General features: G+C 49.9%; 1 protein-coding gene across 14 annotated transcripts in view; it reads left to right on the top strand.

The window, feature by feature from the left end:
- Nucleotides 1-16,126, top strand: part of Msp300 (Muscle-specific protein 300 kDa) — a 111,427-nt gene that overhangs the window by 29,069 nt on the left and 66,232 nt on the right. For 6 of the 14 annotated variants that reach the window (XM_070283382.1, XM_070283386.1, XM_070283379.1 and 3 more), the window contains exons 6-8: nt 28-2,634; nt 2,728-2,742; nt 2,926-16,113. In XM_070283382.1, the coding sequence (XP_070139483.1) occupies nt 28-2,634; nt 2,728-2,742; nt 2,926-16,113 (15,810 nt within the window). The remainder of the gene's footprint in view (nt 1-27; nt 2,635-2,727; nt 2,743-2,925; nt 16,114-16,126) is intronic. The other 8 variants (XM_017176508.3, XM_017176507.3, XM_070283380.1 and 5 more) reach the window with 3 other exon arrangements.

Here is a 16,126-nt window from a genome sequence, read left to right as displayed (position 1 = left end):
TTTTCTCTCTCTTTATCTCTCAAAAAGGGTGCTTCTCGCGATCAGTCGCATGCGCAACAGGAGGCGGACGAGCTGCGTCGCTTCCTGGTGGAAAAGACCACCGAATACGAGCCCATGGTCATGATGAGCTCGTTCCCACGTGATTTCGGTGAATATCTTCTGGCACGTTCGGAAGTCGATGCCCATTTGCCGGCCTACAACCGCCTGAAGCAGCTTATCGAAAGCCAGAGCGGCTTCCTGCAGGTTTCCCGGCAATCTTGGGATGAAATCAACGAGCTGTGGCAGCGCCTCCAGTACCAGATGATGTACTGGCTCTGGCTGCTGGATTCGGAGCTGCCCGGCGACTTTGGCACCGTTGGCAAATGGCTAGCCGAAGCCGAGAAACTATTAATGGACAATGAGATACCCAATGCCATGAATGAGGAGACGGCCGCTGTGATCAGCAGGAAGCTGGAGGAGCACAAGCTCTTCTTTGCCGATTTGCCCCGAATTTTGGCCATGTTTGACAATGCTAAGCGATCACCTTTGGCCCAGCAGATTCCCTTGGAGCAGCTGCGCAACATGGAGCGTCGTCTACAAGAAGTGGGACCCAAGGCCGCGGAGCGTAGAATCCGTTTGAAGTTCCTGGAGCACAAGTGCTGCCTGATTGCCTTCTTGAATCTGGTGGAGAACAAGATGCGCGGCTGGACGGGCAAGTATGGGCATGAGGAGAAGGTCGCCCAACAGCTGGAGCAGTACAAGAACTTTGTGTCGCGCAATAAGATTTTCCAGGAGTTCCAAAAGGCCTTCGTGGACATGCAACAGGTGGTGGATGAGTACAAGCGCGAGGGCAATGTTCCACGCAAGGACATCAACGATATTGATAGGTTTATGTACGAAACCGAAGAGCGCTGGAAGCGTGTCTCCATGGAGCTTAAGTGTTGTCAGAACTCGCTGGAGGAAGTCGTGAACTGCTGGCGCAGCTGGAATCAATTGGCCCCAACCTGCGAGGAGTGGCTTTTGCTGGCCGAGCAGAAGGTGAATCAAAGCGAGGATGAGCGCCTGGACTTCTTCCAGGACATACCCGTGTGGAAGGACAAGTTCGATGCTTTGGCCAACTCTGCCAACTATCTGATTGCCTCCTGCGAAGAGCCCATTGCCCAGCAGCTGCGTCAACGCCATGGAGCTCTCTCGGAGCGTTTTGAGCGCCTGTTTGCCAACACCAAGCAGTACATGCATGCTGGCGATATTATACGCTCCCGTCAGGAGTACAAATCTGGCATCGAACAGCTCTCTAAATGGTTACGTGGAGCGGAAAGTGTTCTAGACCAGCGTCAAGTCCTGGGAAACTCCGACCAAATCAAGCAATACGGCCAGCAGCTTCAGCAACTCGCCAGCGAGATCGATGACAATGAGGAGCTGTTCAAGACCATCAGCAGGAATTTCCAAGCCTTGATACAGGATCTATCACGCGACGAGGTGGACAAGATGATGAAGCTGCTCAAGCTGGAGAAGGAATCCCTGGTGCGCATACGCGCTCAGTTACCTGCCAAGCTGCATCTTTTCCATCAGCTGCAGATCCAACAGGAATCCTTGGAGGCGGGACAAAAGGAGATTCACCAGTGGCTAAGTGAGGCGGAGCAACTCCTGGGCACCCACAATCTCTCCGGAGGACGTGATGCCATCAATGAGCAGCTGCACAAGCACAAGACCTACTTTTCGCGCACTGTCTACTATCGTTCCATGCTGGAGAGCAAGAACAAGGTGTTCCAGAATCTACTAAAGGCAGTGGCTGCAGACGACAAGATTGATACGGCGCCCGCCTCTCAGCAAATGCAACAGCTGAACGAACGCTTTAATTATGTGATTCAGAACGCCCAGCAGTGGGAGCAGCGCTTGGATTCAGCCGCCGGAGGTTGGAGCAACTTCAAGGACAACGAGCGAAGGGTTAGCGAGTGGCTAACCCAGGCAGAATCCATGCTGGTGGAGAAGCACATTGAGTCGAAGACCACCATTGAGACGCAGAAGTATTTCTTCGAGCAGGTCAACGATCGCTGGATGAACGATCTGGTGCAATCAGCTCAACAGCTTCTGACCACCCTGCCCGCCCAGGAACAACCTGCTGTGGTGCGAAGCGTCGAGGAACTGCAAACCCGTTGGAAGAATGTCTTATCCCAGGCTCCCTTACATCTCCTGAAACTTGAGTTCCGACTGGACGAAAACGCCTTCTATCAGTCCTTCAAGGATGTGGAGAAGGAGTTGCAGCTGGAACAGCAGGCTCTCAATCGCAACGAGGATGTGGACTCTATACTGCAGCGTAACCAGCAGTTCCTTATGCAGCAGGATGCGGTGCCTCGAGTGGAGCGCTGCCTGCAAAACATGCAACGTTTGGCTCAGGCTCACCGCCAACAGCAACCCGGCGATATTAGCCTGGACCAGGCCTACGACAATGCCAAGTCCCAGTGGGAGCTGTTGTCCAACAAGCTGGGCGACATGCGACAGACCCTGCAGCAAATCCCAGCCCAATGGCAGGGCTATCATGTGAAGTTCAACGACATGGTTCAGTGGATGAACAGCGTGGACCAGAGTCTGAAGAATATCGTCAACGAAGTAAACACTATGGAGGAGTTTGAAAAGGAGAAGGTTGTCTTCCAGGTGAGTTTTCTAAATTAATTAGGTTCAAGTCCTCCATTTCAATCATCGTGAAAAATAATCCTCTCATTAACCCTTCACACGCATGCCTTCAAGCTGAGGGAGCTAGTGGTAACTAATCTGCTTTTATATGTTTAGATATTTTATAGTTCCGCAGTGATGCCATCAATATATATATAATCTTTGCAATTGTTTTATTAAAATCTATAATATCCGTAAAAATAAAAAACCAATGGCATCCCTGCTGTCTCCCAAAACATCTTAGTAACTCCCTTTACCTTTATTTTTAAACAGAAAATCTGCCAAGATGCGGACAACAAACGTGAAGATATGAAATGGCTTGTCAAGACCTTGGACTCACTGCTTAGCTATGCCACCGAAGATGAGGCCAATCTGGAGCAGAAAAAACTGGAAGATCTAATCGCTCGCTACAAGAACCTCATACCAACCATTGAGATCACCATGGTCAAGACGGAGGTCTTCTCCAAGTGCTACACCTACCGACGAGAAGTTCACGAAGTGGTCTGCCTGCTGACCAAGGTCAAGGATCAGACGGCCAACATCCCGGCGCCCGATAGTCTGGAGCGTGTGAATCGTATGATTGAAGAGCAGCAGTATGCCATCAATCAGCTGGATCACCAGCGTCCGCACATCATGTCTATGCTACAGCGAGGACGTGATCTCAGCAAGGATGTCCATGCCCCAGCCTTTGTGAACACTGAGGTGAAGAATCTAGAAACTGGATGGAATCAGGCCTACACCGAGACCTCTGACAAGCTGCAAGCCCTCAAGGGCACCCAGGCGGTGTGGAGCGAGTTCGTGGATCAGAAGAACGACATCTTCTCCATGTTGCAAACGGCTGAGACCGAACTTCGCGCCCTTACACCCCTCCAAACCGACCCGAAGAACGTGAGTCAGGATTTGAAGTCAAAGAGGGATCTCAATGTGCAGCTGCAGCAGGCCTCGCATCAGCTTCTGCCCAAGTTGCATGCTCTCAAATCCGAGCTGGCACCGCTGGCTGCCGCCGACAAGCGTCCCATTCTGGAGAAAGAGGTGACCGAGGTGGAGAAGATGTTCTTCAACACCATGGAGCATGTCAAGGATCGTGTGGGCTACTTGGAGGACTACAGTGCCAAGTGGAACAACTACAAGACCCGTCTGGCCGAACTCCAAGAATGGGCCAACAAGGTGGCGCCCAAGAACATCGAGGCCCTGCAGTCCGAGGATCTCACACCGGAAGAGCGTGTGGTCAAGGTTCAGGCCTTCAAGCGTCTCCTTGGAGATCGCATGAAGCAACTGGATCTACTGGCTGCCGATGCTTCCGAATTGGCACCCAAGGAGGGAAACATTGCCGAGGCCAAGCGACTAAAGGGAGAAATCACCAAGCTGCAGGAAGTACTCAGTGCCATCAACCGAAATGTGGATCACCAAGCGCAAGCCGTGCAGGAGGATCTCGTCAATTGGCAGCAGTTCCAGGCCGGTCTGCAACAAATCAAGCCAGCCGTGGAGCAAAGCGAAGTCAAGGTAAATAATGTAGTTTCTAAGCCCATCTCCCTCGAAGAAGCCGTTGCCATGCAACACAACGCCCAACAATTCGAGACACAGTGCCAGGAGCAATTGGACAAGCTCCATGGCATATCAAACATCAGTCATAAAATGTTATGCAAGACCAATGCCCCCGATGAGCTGGACGCTATGCATTCCCGCTGGACGGCCGTCCACGAGAATGCCAAGCAGGCGAGCGCCAAGCTCGAGAAATTGGTGGCCAATTGGAAGTCATTCGACGCCGATGCTGCCAAGCTCGAGGATTGGGTTGGCCAGGGCGAGCAACAGATGGCCAGGCGTCCAGCTGTCCTCAATACCCCGCACATTGATAAGCTCGAAAAGGAGCTGGTCAAGCTGAAGTCCTTCAACAACGAGATCTCGCAGCAGCAAGCGAAGCTGGTGACTCTGGGTCAGAATGCCGATCAGATTAGTTTGCATTTGGCACCCGAGGGCGCAGCGGCGCTTAAGGATCGCGTCAACCAAATGAAGGGCAAGCTTCAGAAGCTTTCGGAAACCACTCGCGGTCACATCAACGAGGTATCGGATGCCATTATTTCCCGCCAGGATTTCAATGCCAAGTTGGTAAACTTTTCCAACTGGATGGAACAGCTTCGTAACCAGGTGACTCAGGTGGAGGAAATTAATCCAGAGCGCGTGGAAACTAGTCTCCATGTGATCCATGCCCTCCTGCAGGAACATGCCGATAAGAAGCCCAGCTTCAATGCCATCTACGATGAGGTGAAGCAGCTGGCTTTAGGTGCCACTCCCGAGGAGTCAAACGCCCTGAATGATGCCTACACTGCTCTGGTGGTCAACTATCAGAATTTGGAAACAAATATGCTGCAGAAGAAGGCGGCTCTTGAAAAGTGGACCGAGCTTTTGGGTTGGAAGAACGACACGGAGTCGCATTTGAATTACCTGAAACACCAACTGGACAAACCAGAGGGACCGCCTGCCGAAGAGCTGACCAAGGTTATAGCAGAGATTGATAACTTAGGACAGGGCCTGGGTTATTGGAAGGGTCAGGCTAAGGAGATTGACGAGAATCCAGCCATTCAGCTAAGGGATGCCTTGTCTCGACGTCCACTAATTGCCACCCAAATTGTTAATGATGTGGAGAACAAGCTGGAGAACCTCAAGCTGCGCTCGCAAAATCAACAACAGCAACTCCAACAGATGACCGTGCGCAAGGACAAATTCCATGCTCTGGAGCACAACTTTGGCCAAGCCCTGCAAGAGAATCGCGCCAAGCTGGACGAGATTCTCAGGCAGCATCCAACCCTAAACAACATCGATCAGATTATTGCAGATTTGGTGGCTCTTAATGATGCCCTAAAATACCAAGCAGACCTTAAGAATCGCATCCATGACGAAGGTTCTTTGCTGATGCGTGAGGATATTGCTAGCATGCCCGCCATTCAGGAGAGCCTTCTGGTCATGGATAAGAATTATGACTCGCTTCAGAATGAGATTGCCGATCGCATACAGAAATATAACTTGATTAGCCAGGCCCTGAAGGAGTACGCCGACTCCAAGGACAGGTTCTCCAAGGAGCTGAAAAAGGCTGAGGATCTATTCAATGCCATACCCCAGCAGCCGCGTGATGAAACTGAGCTCCAGCAGGCTTCCGAAAAGACCAGGAAGACCATGGAGCAGCTGCGCAAGTCCAAGCTCAATTTGGATGAACTCGAACGACGGGGAAGCAATGTTGGAAAACTATTCAGTGCTATTGGCGAGCCGATACCTCAGGAAGTGCCACAGGAAGTGGCTGCTTCCAAGCAACATTGGCAGGACTTGCACGACAAGACAGCCAAGAATGCCCATGTCTATGAAACCGAGGCTGTTATTTGGTCGCAGATCGAAGATGCCAAAAAGGATTTGCTTCCTTGGCTGTCCGAGACGAATCAGGGACTCTGTGATGCTGCTGATAACTCCATAGAAATTGAGTTTGGACCCATGCGCTTGAGTAAATACCGCACCGAGTTGCCTTCGTATCAAGCTCTCAAGGATTCCATAGCCGAGAAAACCAATGATTTGGTGAAGATCAACAAGGGTGCCGATATCCCTGCACTCTCTGCTCTTAATAAACTCCTGAATGAACAATTTGCTGAAGTTCAAAATAATGCTGATCGCTTGAGTGCTGTTACCACATCGTTTAATGACCAAGAACAGGAATTGCGCAAGCGCTCCAAGGAAGCTGGCGAGCAAGTGAGCAAGCTCCGTGAGCAGCTCATTAAGTGCGACGACATGTCCGGCGATAATAACAAGATCATGGAGCGTCTCCTGCAATGCCGCGCTTTACGTGGCCAACTGGACAATAGCGGCAATGAGATCGACAACATTAAACAGAAGGTCGACGAATTGCGTAATCTATATCCCACTTTCAGTGAGTCTATCATACCCAAGGAACTGAATAATGTCCAGAAACGCTATGAGAACGTCGATCTTTATGCTAAAAAGATTGAAAGTTCTTTGCTGCAGTTCCTCAAGAAGTTCCATGCTGATAAGGTGGGCATGCTGAAGCGCATCATTGCCGCTCAACGCGAAAAGGTGGCTTGGTGTCAGCCAGAATCGTCGAGCGACAAATACAACCTGGATGTGAAGAAGTCCTCATTGCAGGAGGTAAGCAAGAGCATAGACGATTGCAAGGCGCGACATGCTGAAACCTTGAAATCCCTGGAAATGCTGAAGGCTGTGGAATCGCCACAGAATCTGGCCGAACTTACCAGCGATGCCGAGTTGCTGCACAACGACATGAAGGCGCTTCAGGACAGCTTTGATAAAATTAAGGGCATCCTCGATGAAAATGTCGATTTGTGGTCTCAGTACGAGCAATCGAACGAACAGATATCCAATTGGCTGCGTGACGTTGAAGGACGTGTTAAGGCTGAAACAAGCAGTCAGGTCAACCTTCCTGAGGTACCACAAAAGCTTCAAGAATTGGCCATACTCCAACAAGATGTCTTGGCCCATGAGCCCATAATTACGAATCTGGAGCAGACATCTCAGCAACTGATTGAAAAGAATCCTGAGGCGCGTATTGGACAGTTTGTCACTCACTTGGTGCAGCGCTACCAGGCTGTGGCCAAGGCCCTGGCCAACTACATCGATAAGACCCGTAGTGCTCAATTGTCAAATGCAAACTTTGCAAAGGCAGCCAAGGATTTCAATGAGTGGTTTGGTGATGCTAAGATCGAGTTCCAGGAATTGGCTCGCATGGGATCCCCGGGATCTTCATCAGCCACAGCTCAACAGTTACAGACCGTTAAGAACTACATCAAAACTTTCGACAATGGTCAGTTGCTGCTGAACAATGCAGTGGATATAGGCGAGGCCCTATACCCGGTGGTTTCTCCCGAGAATAGGGAACACATTCGTGCCGATCTTCGCCAGATGCGTGAGAAATTCGATTACCTGAGAGACGAAGCCAATGCATTCATGCAGCAAGTGGAGGGTGTTCTTATACAGAAGACCTCCATCGAAGAGAGCTACACGCAAGTATCGCACTACCTCAACGAATCTAAGGCTAAGGTTCCCACTGGTGATGAACTGTACCCAACTTTGGCAACCAAGAAGGCTGCCCTCCAGAACTACAAGACGCAACTGCAGGAGATTACCCTTCACAAGAATGCCCTTAAGCAATTGCATGATAAGGCTGTTACACTATGTGATGACGAGTCCGAGCGAAAGACTGATGAGTCCATCCAGGAGTACAATACTCTTTCGAAGAAGATTTCGGACAGAATCACAACTGTGGGCAACCATGTTGTTAAGCATGAGGCCTACGACCAGGTGCTGGAGAAGGCCCAAGACTGGCTGAACACAATTAAATCGGAAGCCATTGATATACTCAACGAAACTACTTTTGAGAAGGAGGGTGCCGAGGAGAAGCTAATTGTTGTGGAAAATCTTTTGCAACACAAGCCCGAGGGGGATTCCATTTTCGATACCTGCCATAAATTATTGGAAACGGTACTCTCCCAAACCCATCCTAGCGGTCATCCAGCCCTGCTTAAGGGTTTCCAGGAGCCAAAGCAAGCTTGGGAGGACTTTATGACTCTGTGCCAAGATTCATCCGTAAAACTAAAGCAACTGTGCTCCAAATGGGATGAGTTCGACTCGATCATCGAAGAGCTGGACAATTGGATGAAGAATGTCGAGGCGGTGGTAAAGAACCAGAACCTTAAGAGCACTGCTGACACCAAGAAGGCCCATTTGAAGCAGCTCCAAGACATTGCCAAGGATATCGATCGCCGTGGTTCAGCCATCAATGAGCTGATGGATCAAGGCCGTGAGATTGAGGGTGAAACTGATTTGAACCTTAAGCTTTCCCGCCTTAATACTCGCTACCAGACGCTCAAGAATCTATGCAAGGAGTCGATTGCCAAGTACGTGAACTATGTGAAGGATCATGAGAGCTTCGATCAGGACTTTGATGCGTTCAAGCAAAGTCTTCAGGTATCCGTTGACGACCTTGCCAAGGCCAACGAGATTGTGGGCGATCAGAGTGTGCTGCAGGATCAGCAGAACAAACTCCGTGAGATGTCCGACAAACGCATTTCGGACTCTACTCTCTTTGAGGGTCTCATTGATCGCGGAGAGAAGCTCTATGGCCACACTAGCCCTGACGGTCGCGAGATTATTCGCCAACAGTTGCGTTCTCTACGCACTCTGTGGGACAACTACACGGATGATTTGAATTCGGCCACACAAAAGATCGATCAGTGCTTGCTGCAGTTTAACGAATTCAGCATTGCTCAGGATCAGCTTACCAAGTGGCTGAAAGACGTTGACAAGGCCATGCTAAGCAACACGGAACCAAAGACAACCCTGCAGGAAAAGCGTGCTCAATTGCAGAATCACAAGCTCCTGCACCAAGAAATCACTACCCATAACGTTCTAGTCGATAATGTATGCGACAAGGCTCAGATCCTGGTGGATCAGATCAAGGATAATTCGTTGAATGTCTATTTAGCGTCGATCAAACAAATTTTCCAAGGCATCGTTCAAAAATCCGATGTTATTCTGCACAACCTAGAGGACTGCGTGCAAAAGCATAACGAATTGAACAATGCTTTGGCCTCAGCCAAGACATGGATTTCGAATGAGAAGGCCAAGCTCTTGGAATGCGATGATGCTTATGGTGAGAAGGCTGATATCAAGCGCAAGATCGAAACACTTGGTCAGTTGGCACAAAACAAGCCACAGGCAATGAAATTGCTCGGCGATATTCGCGATCAGTTTGAAAAGGTGAAGCCAACGACGTCCGAAAAGGGTAATGAAGTGCTGGACAAGGAAATTGACGAACTGGAGACCACCATGAAGAGCCACTTCGATGACATCGAGGGCATTGAGGGCAAGCAGAAGGATGTGCTAGCCCAGTGGGACAAATTTGAAAAGGCTCTTGAAGATCTCACCAAGTGGTGTCGCAATGCAGAGGCCGTATTCCGCGAGCAGCAGCTCCAGTCCACACTTCACGAAAAGGTAGAACAGCTGGATAAGTATAAGATTCAAAGGGAATTGATACAACAAAAGGAAAAGGAAATCGATGCTTTTGGAGATGCTGCCCATGCTCTGCTTAACAACTGCGGAGCCGATCGCCTAAAGACACTGACCACTCAAATCACAAATCGTTATCAGCTACTTCAGGTTCTCAGCAAGGAAGTGGTTAACCGCTGGTCTAATCTTGTTGACGATCATCAATTCTACCAGGACAAGTACAACGAGGTGGATTTGTGGCTGCAACCCATTGAAACCCAGCTGGAGAAGGTCATTAAGGATGAGCCCACCCAAAGCTCTAACATTCTTCAGGTGCTCCTCTCAGAAAAAGAGCAAGCTGAGAGCTTATTCGCGGCATTAAATGCGGCTGGTGAGAAAGCTCTGCCAGAGACATCCACTCAGGGAAGGGAGAAGATTCGTAAGGATCTGCGTGATATCCGCGATCGTTGGGATAAATTGGACGAGGGCATTCGCAACTTGGAGAAACGCCAAGAAGCTCAAGGTGTTCAGCTGACCAGCTACCAGGACATACTAAACCAAACTGTCAACTGGCTTGACCAAGTAGAAAAACTTTTGCATAACGAAAACCCTGCTAGCTGGACCAGTGCCCAGGAGATCCGCTCCAAATTGTACAAGTACAAGGCCACCAACCAGGATATCAATTCCCATAAACGAATCGTGGAGGCCGTGAACGAGAAAGCAGCAGCCCTTAAAGGAAGCGCCGCTCCTGCAAACGCCGATGAAATCGCAAAGGCTGTGGCTGAGGTAAACAAACGTTACGAGCAAGTCGGTCAGGATTGTGCCAAACTGGTGGCTGATCTAGACGGCGCCTTCGACGTGTATCAACAGTTCTCTGAGCTACAGAAGGCGCAACAGGACTACCAGAAAAATCTTTGGGATCGTCTTACCGGTTACTCTGACTACTCCGGTAACAAAGCAGCATTGCAGGCACGTCTACAGAAGATCAACGAGATTCAAGATGCCCTGCCTGAAGGTGTGGCTAAACTGAAGTCCCTGGAAGATCACATAGAGCAGCACGCTACCAGTATACCCGCTCGATCCAAGGAGGCGATGGCCCGTGACTTGGCCAACTTGCATGCTGATTTCGAGAAGTTCGGTGCGTCTTTGAGCGATGTAAAGAGCGGCTTGGAGAATCGTCTCCAGCAATGGAATGACTACGAAGTTAACTTGGATCGCCTGATCAATTGGTTGGGCGAAGCGGAGAATGCTCTTAAGAACTACAATCTGAAATCGTCGTTCGAGGAGAAGGAAGACCAATTGAATCGGTTCCAGTCCTTGGCACAGAGCCTGCGTCAAAACGAAGCTGACTTCGACAAGATGAAGGACGATACCTCGGAGTTGGTTCAGAGTTCTGGTGAAACCAGGATTGCAGTGAATGTGCAGCAGGTCTCCTCCCGATTCCAATCAATCCAAGCCACGGCCAAGGAGATTCTCAAGAAGTGCGAGCAGGCCGTCCAGGATCATGGTCACTTTAATGAGAAGTACAAGCAATGTGCAGATTGGTTGGCGAATGCCCAGGCACGTTTCGACGACTGCAGTGACTTGTCATCGGTGGGATCCCGTGATGATCTCCTGAAGAAACAAATGGTCATTCAGGAGCTTCTGGCTCAGCAGCCAACGGCTACTCAGCTGCTCAATAGCACCGTTGAGTTGGGCGAGAAGTGTTACGGATCCACAGCAACCGAGGGACGTGAAGCCATTCGCAGTCAGCTGGATGATCTGACTTTCGATCAATTGTTTGACAATATCGCCAGCACTGCAAGGAAGATTCAAGACAAGATAGCCAAGTGGTCTGGCTTTGATGAGATCGCTGACAGTTTGAAGAGCTGGCTGGATGAAACAGAGAATGCTCTTCCAACCGAAATCGAACTAAAGACCACACTGGATGAAAAGCGCACTAAACTGCAAGCCTATCGTGATATCCTGAATGACATCAATAATCACCAGGTGGAGGTTGGTAATCTTCAGGAGATTGCAGCTAATTTACCTGAAAAGACGGATCTCGTTGATCAAATCCTCAAGGATATAGCCGATCGGTTTGTAAAGCTGCAGAAGCGTTCCCAGAACTACGTGGAGCGCTACGAAGGCATTGTCAGTGCCCATCAGCAGTACTCCAAGGCCGTGATGGATGCCCAAGAATTTATTGATGCCACTCAGAACACGGTCCACTACTGGGGTGACTTGGACTTGGAACAGATCTCACTGCACACGAACCTCGATCGCCTAAAGAATCTTAAGGCCAGTCTGGCCGACGAATTCCCTCGAGTTGATCAAGTCAGGGCTTTGGGCGAGAAGGTCATTCCGGGTACAGTGGATGTGGGTCAGGTTAACATAAAGTCTCAGATAGACACAACCCAGCAAGAGTGGGAGGGTCTCCTAGCTGCCATCACCTCTACCATAGAAGCCATTGAGGCGCGCCTGCAGCACTGGTCGGAGTACGAACAGTTGCGTGATCAGTGTCTGGCTTGGATTCGGGATACTGACAACAACTTGCATGCTATTGATCTTAAAGAGGATTTGCCCAAAAAGCGTGCTCAGTTAGATGCGCTGAAGGCTCTGCAAGGAGATGTGCGTGCCAAGGAACTGGAGGTTGATAACGTGACAGAGAAAGCTCAAACCCTTCTGAAGGGACCCACTAGTAATCGAACCTCGGGACCTGAGTTGGTGACTAAGTACCAGCAGATCTTCCATAAGGTCAAGGAGCTCAACAATCGCTGGCAACAGTACGTGACTTCCCATGAAGATTTCGACAATTCCATCTCGGATTGCTCCTCGTGGATCAATCATATTAAAGAGAAACTGGATTACTGCTCAGATATGTCCTCAATGAGTCCCAAAGAATTGGATAAAAAACTGGCCACCATTCAAGATGTTATCTTGCTGAAGGACGAAGGCTCTGCTCGTGTCTTGAAGATTCTCGAGCAGGCTCAGCATGTCCTGGCCAACACAGCACCTGCCGGACACGAGGCAATCAACAAAGAGCTATCAGATCTTCAGGATCTCTGGTCGAGCATTGCTTTGCGCATTATGGATGTAAAGTCGAATCTGGATGATTCCATCACCCAGTGGTCCGGATTCCTGGACCAGGTGCAAACGGTTCGCAAGTTCAATGAGTGGCTGGATGCTTTGCTAAAGGAATTAAGTGAACACCAGACCACAATGACGGAGAAGCGAGCTCAGTTGGATCGTGTTAAATCTACGGAGGAGAAGGTGCGCGTGGAAAAGATTGATGTTGACGCGCTCAAGATTCAAGCCAAGGAAATGATTGCAAGTGGTCAACAGAGCCAGGCTGCCTTCCAGGCTCAAAAGGTGCTTGATACGTTCGATGAACTATTCGCCAAGTCCCAGAAACTGCTCTCGGATCGCCAGGATCAGTACAGGGACCATCGGTTGTTCAAGGAGGCCTACGATGATTTGGGTAGCTGGATTGGACGTGCTCGTGAGAAGTTCCCCACCTTGAAGCAGAGCAGCTTGAGCGATAAATTGGCCATTGAGAATGCAGTTCAAGCCACTGAAGCTCTTTTGAACAAGCAGGCTCAGGGTGAACTACTAGTTGAGCACCTCGTGCACACTGGTGAGGTTGTGCTGGCCAGCACCTCTTCGCCAGGTCAGGAGATCATCCGAAATGATATTCGTGCCCTGCGCGATAGTTTCGAAAGTTTGTTCCGCGAAATCAACCAGCAGAAGGAGAACCTTGAAGTCACCATGGTCCAATGGCGAGCCTACAAGGAGGAGTACGAACGCCTGATGGAGTGGCTGCAACAGATTGATATCTTGGTAAAGAACCATAAGCTCAACTTATGTCCCAATCTGCCTGATAAGGAGAAGCAGGTGGCTGACATGAAGGATGTAATGTCACGATTAGAGAAGGGCAAGGAAGACATCGATAAGTTCAATGCATCCGCTGCCAGTCTTCTGAAGTCTCATCTCGATACCTACGTGAACAATCAGCTCAGACACTTGGGTTCGGTCTATCAAGTGCAAGTAAACCTAGCCAAGGACGTCCTTAAGAAGGTGGAAACCAACCGCGATCAGCATCGTGAGTACGACGCCAACATGAAGTCCGCCAAGGATTGGATAGCCAATGCGAAGGCCACAATTCAGTCGGCCGGCGAGGGAGCTGGCTCCAAGGAGGCTCTCCAGCGCCGCCTGGAGCAGATTCAGGATCTGATTCGTAACCGTGAGTTTGGCCAAAACTTAGTCCACACGGCCATCAACAATGGCGAGAAGATAATTCGAAACACTCGCTCTGATGGTCGCGATGCTATCAACAATGAAATGAAGGAACTGCAAACCGAGTGGGATCGCTTGGTAAAGAAAATGTCCACTGCTAAGGTACAACTGGAGACCAATCTTCTCCAATGGGCGGACTACAGTTCCAGTTACTCTCAGCTGCAGCAATGGATCACCGACAGAGAGGCTAAGTTGCAGCAGGCCTGCGAGCAGAAGATCATCAAATCCCAGCGTGGTCAACCAGGTCTCAGCAGTGGTCTTAGCGAACGCAAGGCCAATCTCCGACAGACTAACAACATTGTTCAAGATATTGTGTCCTTTGAGCCCATGATTCAGTCTGTTACTTCCAAGGCATCTGACCTACAGCAGGGTGCTCCTGCCACTGAGATTTCAGATAAATACGATAACCTTACCAAGCAAGCCAAGGATTTGTACGAGAAGCAGAAGAACACCATCGATAGCTATCAGTCTCTAATAGATGCGGGCAATGAGTTCGCAACCTGGCTGAGAAATGCCAAGGAACGGTTGAGCAAGTGCTCTGAGCCCACGGGAGATAAGCAGGCTCTGGCCGAGAAGACTCACCAACTGAAGATTCTGCAAGGTGAACTGCCCGAGGGTGCCGAGAAACTGAAGAATGCTCTCGAGCAGGGCGAGATCGCTTGCCGAAGTGCCGAGCCCGAGGATTGTGAAATCATCGAACAGGAGGTGGCCCTGCTTCAAGAGGAATTCGATGCTTACAGGGAAGCTCTGAACAAGGCCAAGGACTACCTGGATGTGGGCATTGTCAAATGGTCGGACTACCAGGATCAGTACACCGAAGCTTTGGAATGGTTAAGCAAGACCGAAGCTCTGGTTCAGTCCTACAACAAGTTGCAGGACAGCTTGCCTCAGAAGAAGGTGGTCCTCGAGCAATTCCAGGGACATCTTCAGACCCTCTTCGACTGGCAGAAGACTCTGGATGATCTGAATATGAAGGCCCAAGTTCTCCTGGAGACATGTTCCGATACAAGGATCAGCAATGCCATTATGCAACTCACCACCAAGTATAATGCCCTTTTGACTTTGGCCAAGGAGGTGATGCGTCGCCTGGAGATGCACTACCAAGAGCATCAGCAGCATCACAGTCTGTACGAAGAATGCCAGTCGTGGATTGAAAATACCCGTGAGAAGCTCGCGGATTGTGAACAAATACCCGGAACCCTTAACGAAGTCCAGATAAAATTAAACACTGTGAAGAATCTTCGTCAAGGCTTCGAGACTGGTCAGAACAAGCTTCGTTATCTTTTGGAACTGAAGGAAAAGGTTATTATGAACACCGAACAGAATGGAGCCGCCAAGATCCAGGAAGACACTGAGACCCTTAAGCAGGACTTTGATAAACTCCTTGTGGATCTCAACGATGTGCGTCAAAAGCTGGCCAATCGTCTCGCCCAATTGGAGGAGATCTTCAAACTCTACAAGATCCTTGTGGAATGGCTGGAGGATGTAGAGCCGAGTGTAAAGGCTAATGATGAGTTCCTGAACGACCTGAGTGAGAAACGCGCTGCCTTGGAGAAATTCCGTGTCATTCAGCGTGACATTAACGGCCACAGCGACATTGTTGAGAAGATCAATCAACGCCTCAAGGAGGATAATAGCTTGGATGTGAACGACTTCCAGCCGGGTCTGGGCAAGTTCGATGAGCTGCAGACGCAGGTTAACAAGATCATTGAGTCGCTAGAGAACCAGGTGAACAGCCATGAGAAATACAAGCAGGCTTATAATGAGCTGCAGGATTGGTTGCGACGCACTCGCATCGAAGTGGAGCAGTGTTCCGACTGCCACGGTGAGAAGGATCAAGTGGAGAGTCGTCTGAATCGCTTGGGCGATATACAGTCCTCGTCGTTGGAGGGCAAAGCCCTGCTGGAAGCCTGCGAAGAGCTCAGTCAGGCGGTGATTGCCACTAGCGGTAGCGAGGGCCAGGACAACGTGGCCCAGGAGATCAAACATCTCACGGCGGAATGGGAATCCCTCCAGGCACTTTCTCGCGATGCTCGCAGCAGCTTGGAATCCTGCCTGGCCGCCTGGCAAACGTTCCTGCAGAAGTTCAATAAAATCAACTTGTGGATCGAGACGATGAGCAAGCGCGTTACCAAATCTCAAGAAGGCGAAAACAAGAACCCCGAAGATTTGGTTAATGCCAAGGTAAGATCCAAGT

The sequence above is a fragment of the Drosophila kikkawai genome, chromosome 2L (genome assembly GCF_030179895.1).
Source record: "Drosophila kikkawai strain 14028-0561.14 chromosome 2L, DkikHiC1v2, whole genome shotgun sequence".
Taxonomy (NCBI): domain Eukaryota; kingdom Metazoa; phylum Arthropoda; class Insecta; order Diptera; family Drosophilidae; genus Drosophila; species Drosophila kikkawai.
Note: the sequence above shows the minus strand (reverse complement) of the source record. Positions and strands in the feature narration are given on the sequence as shown.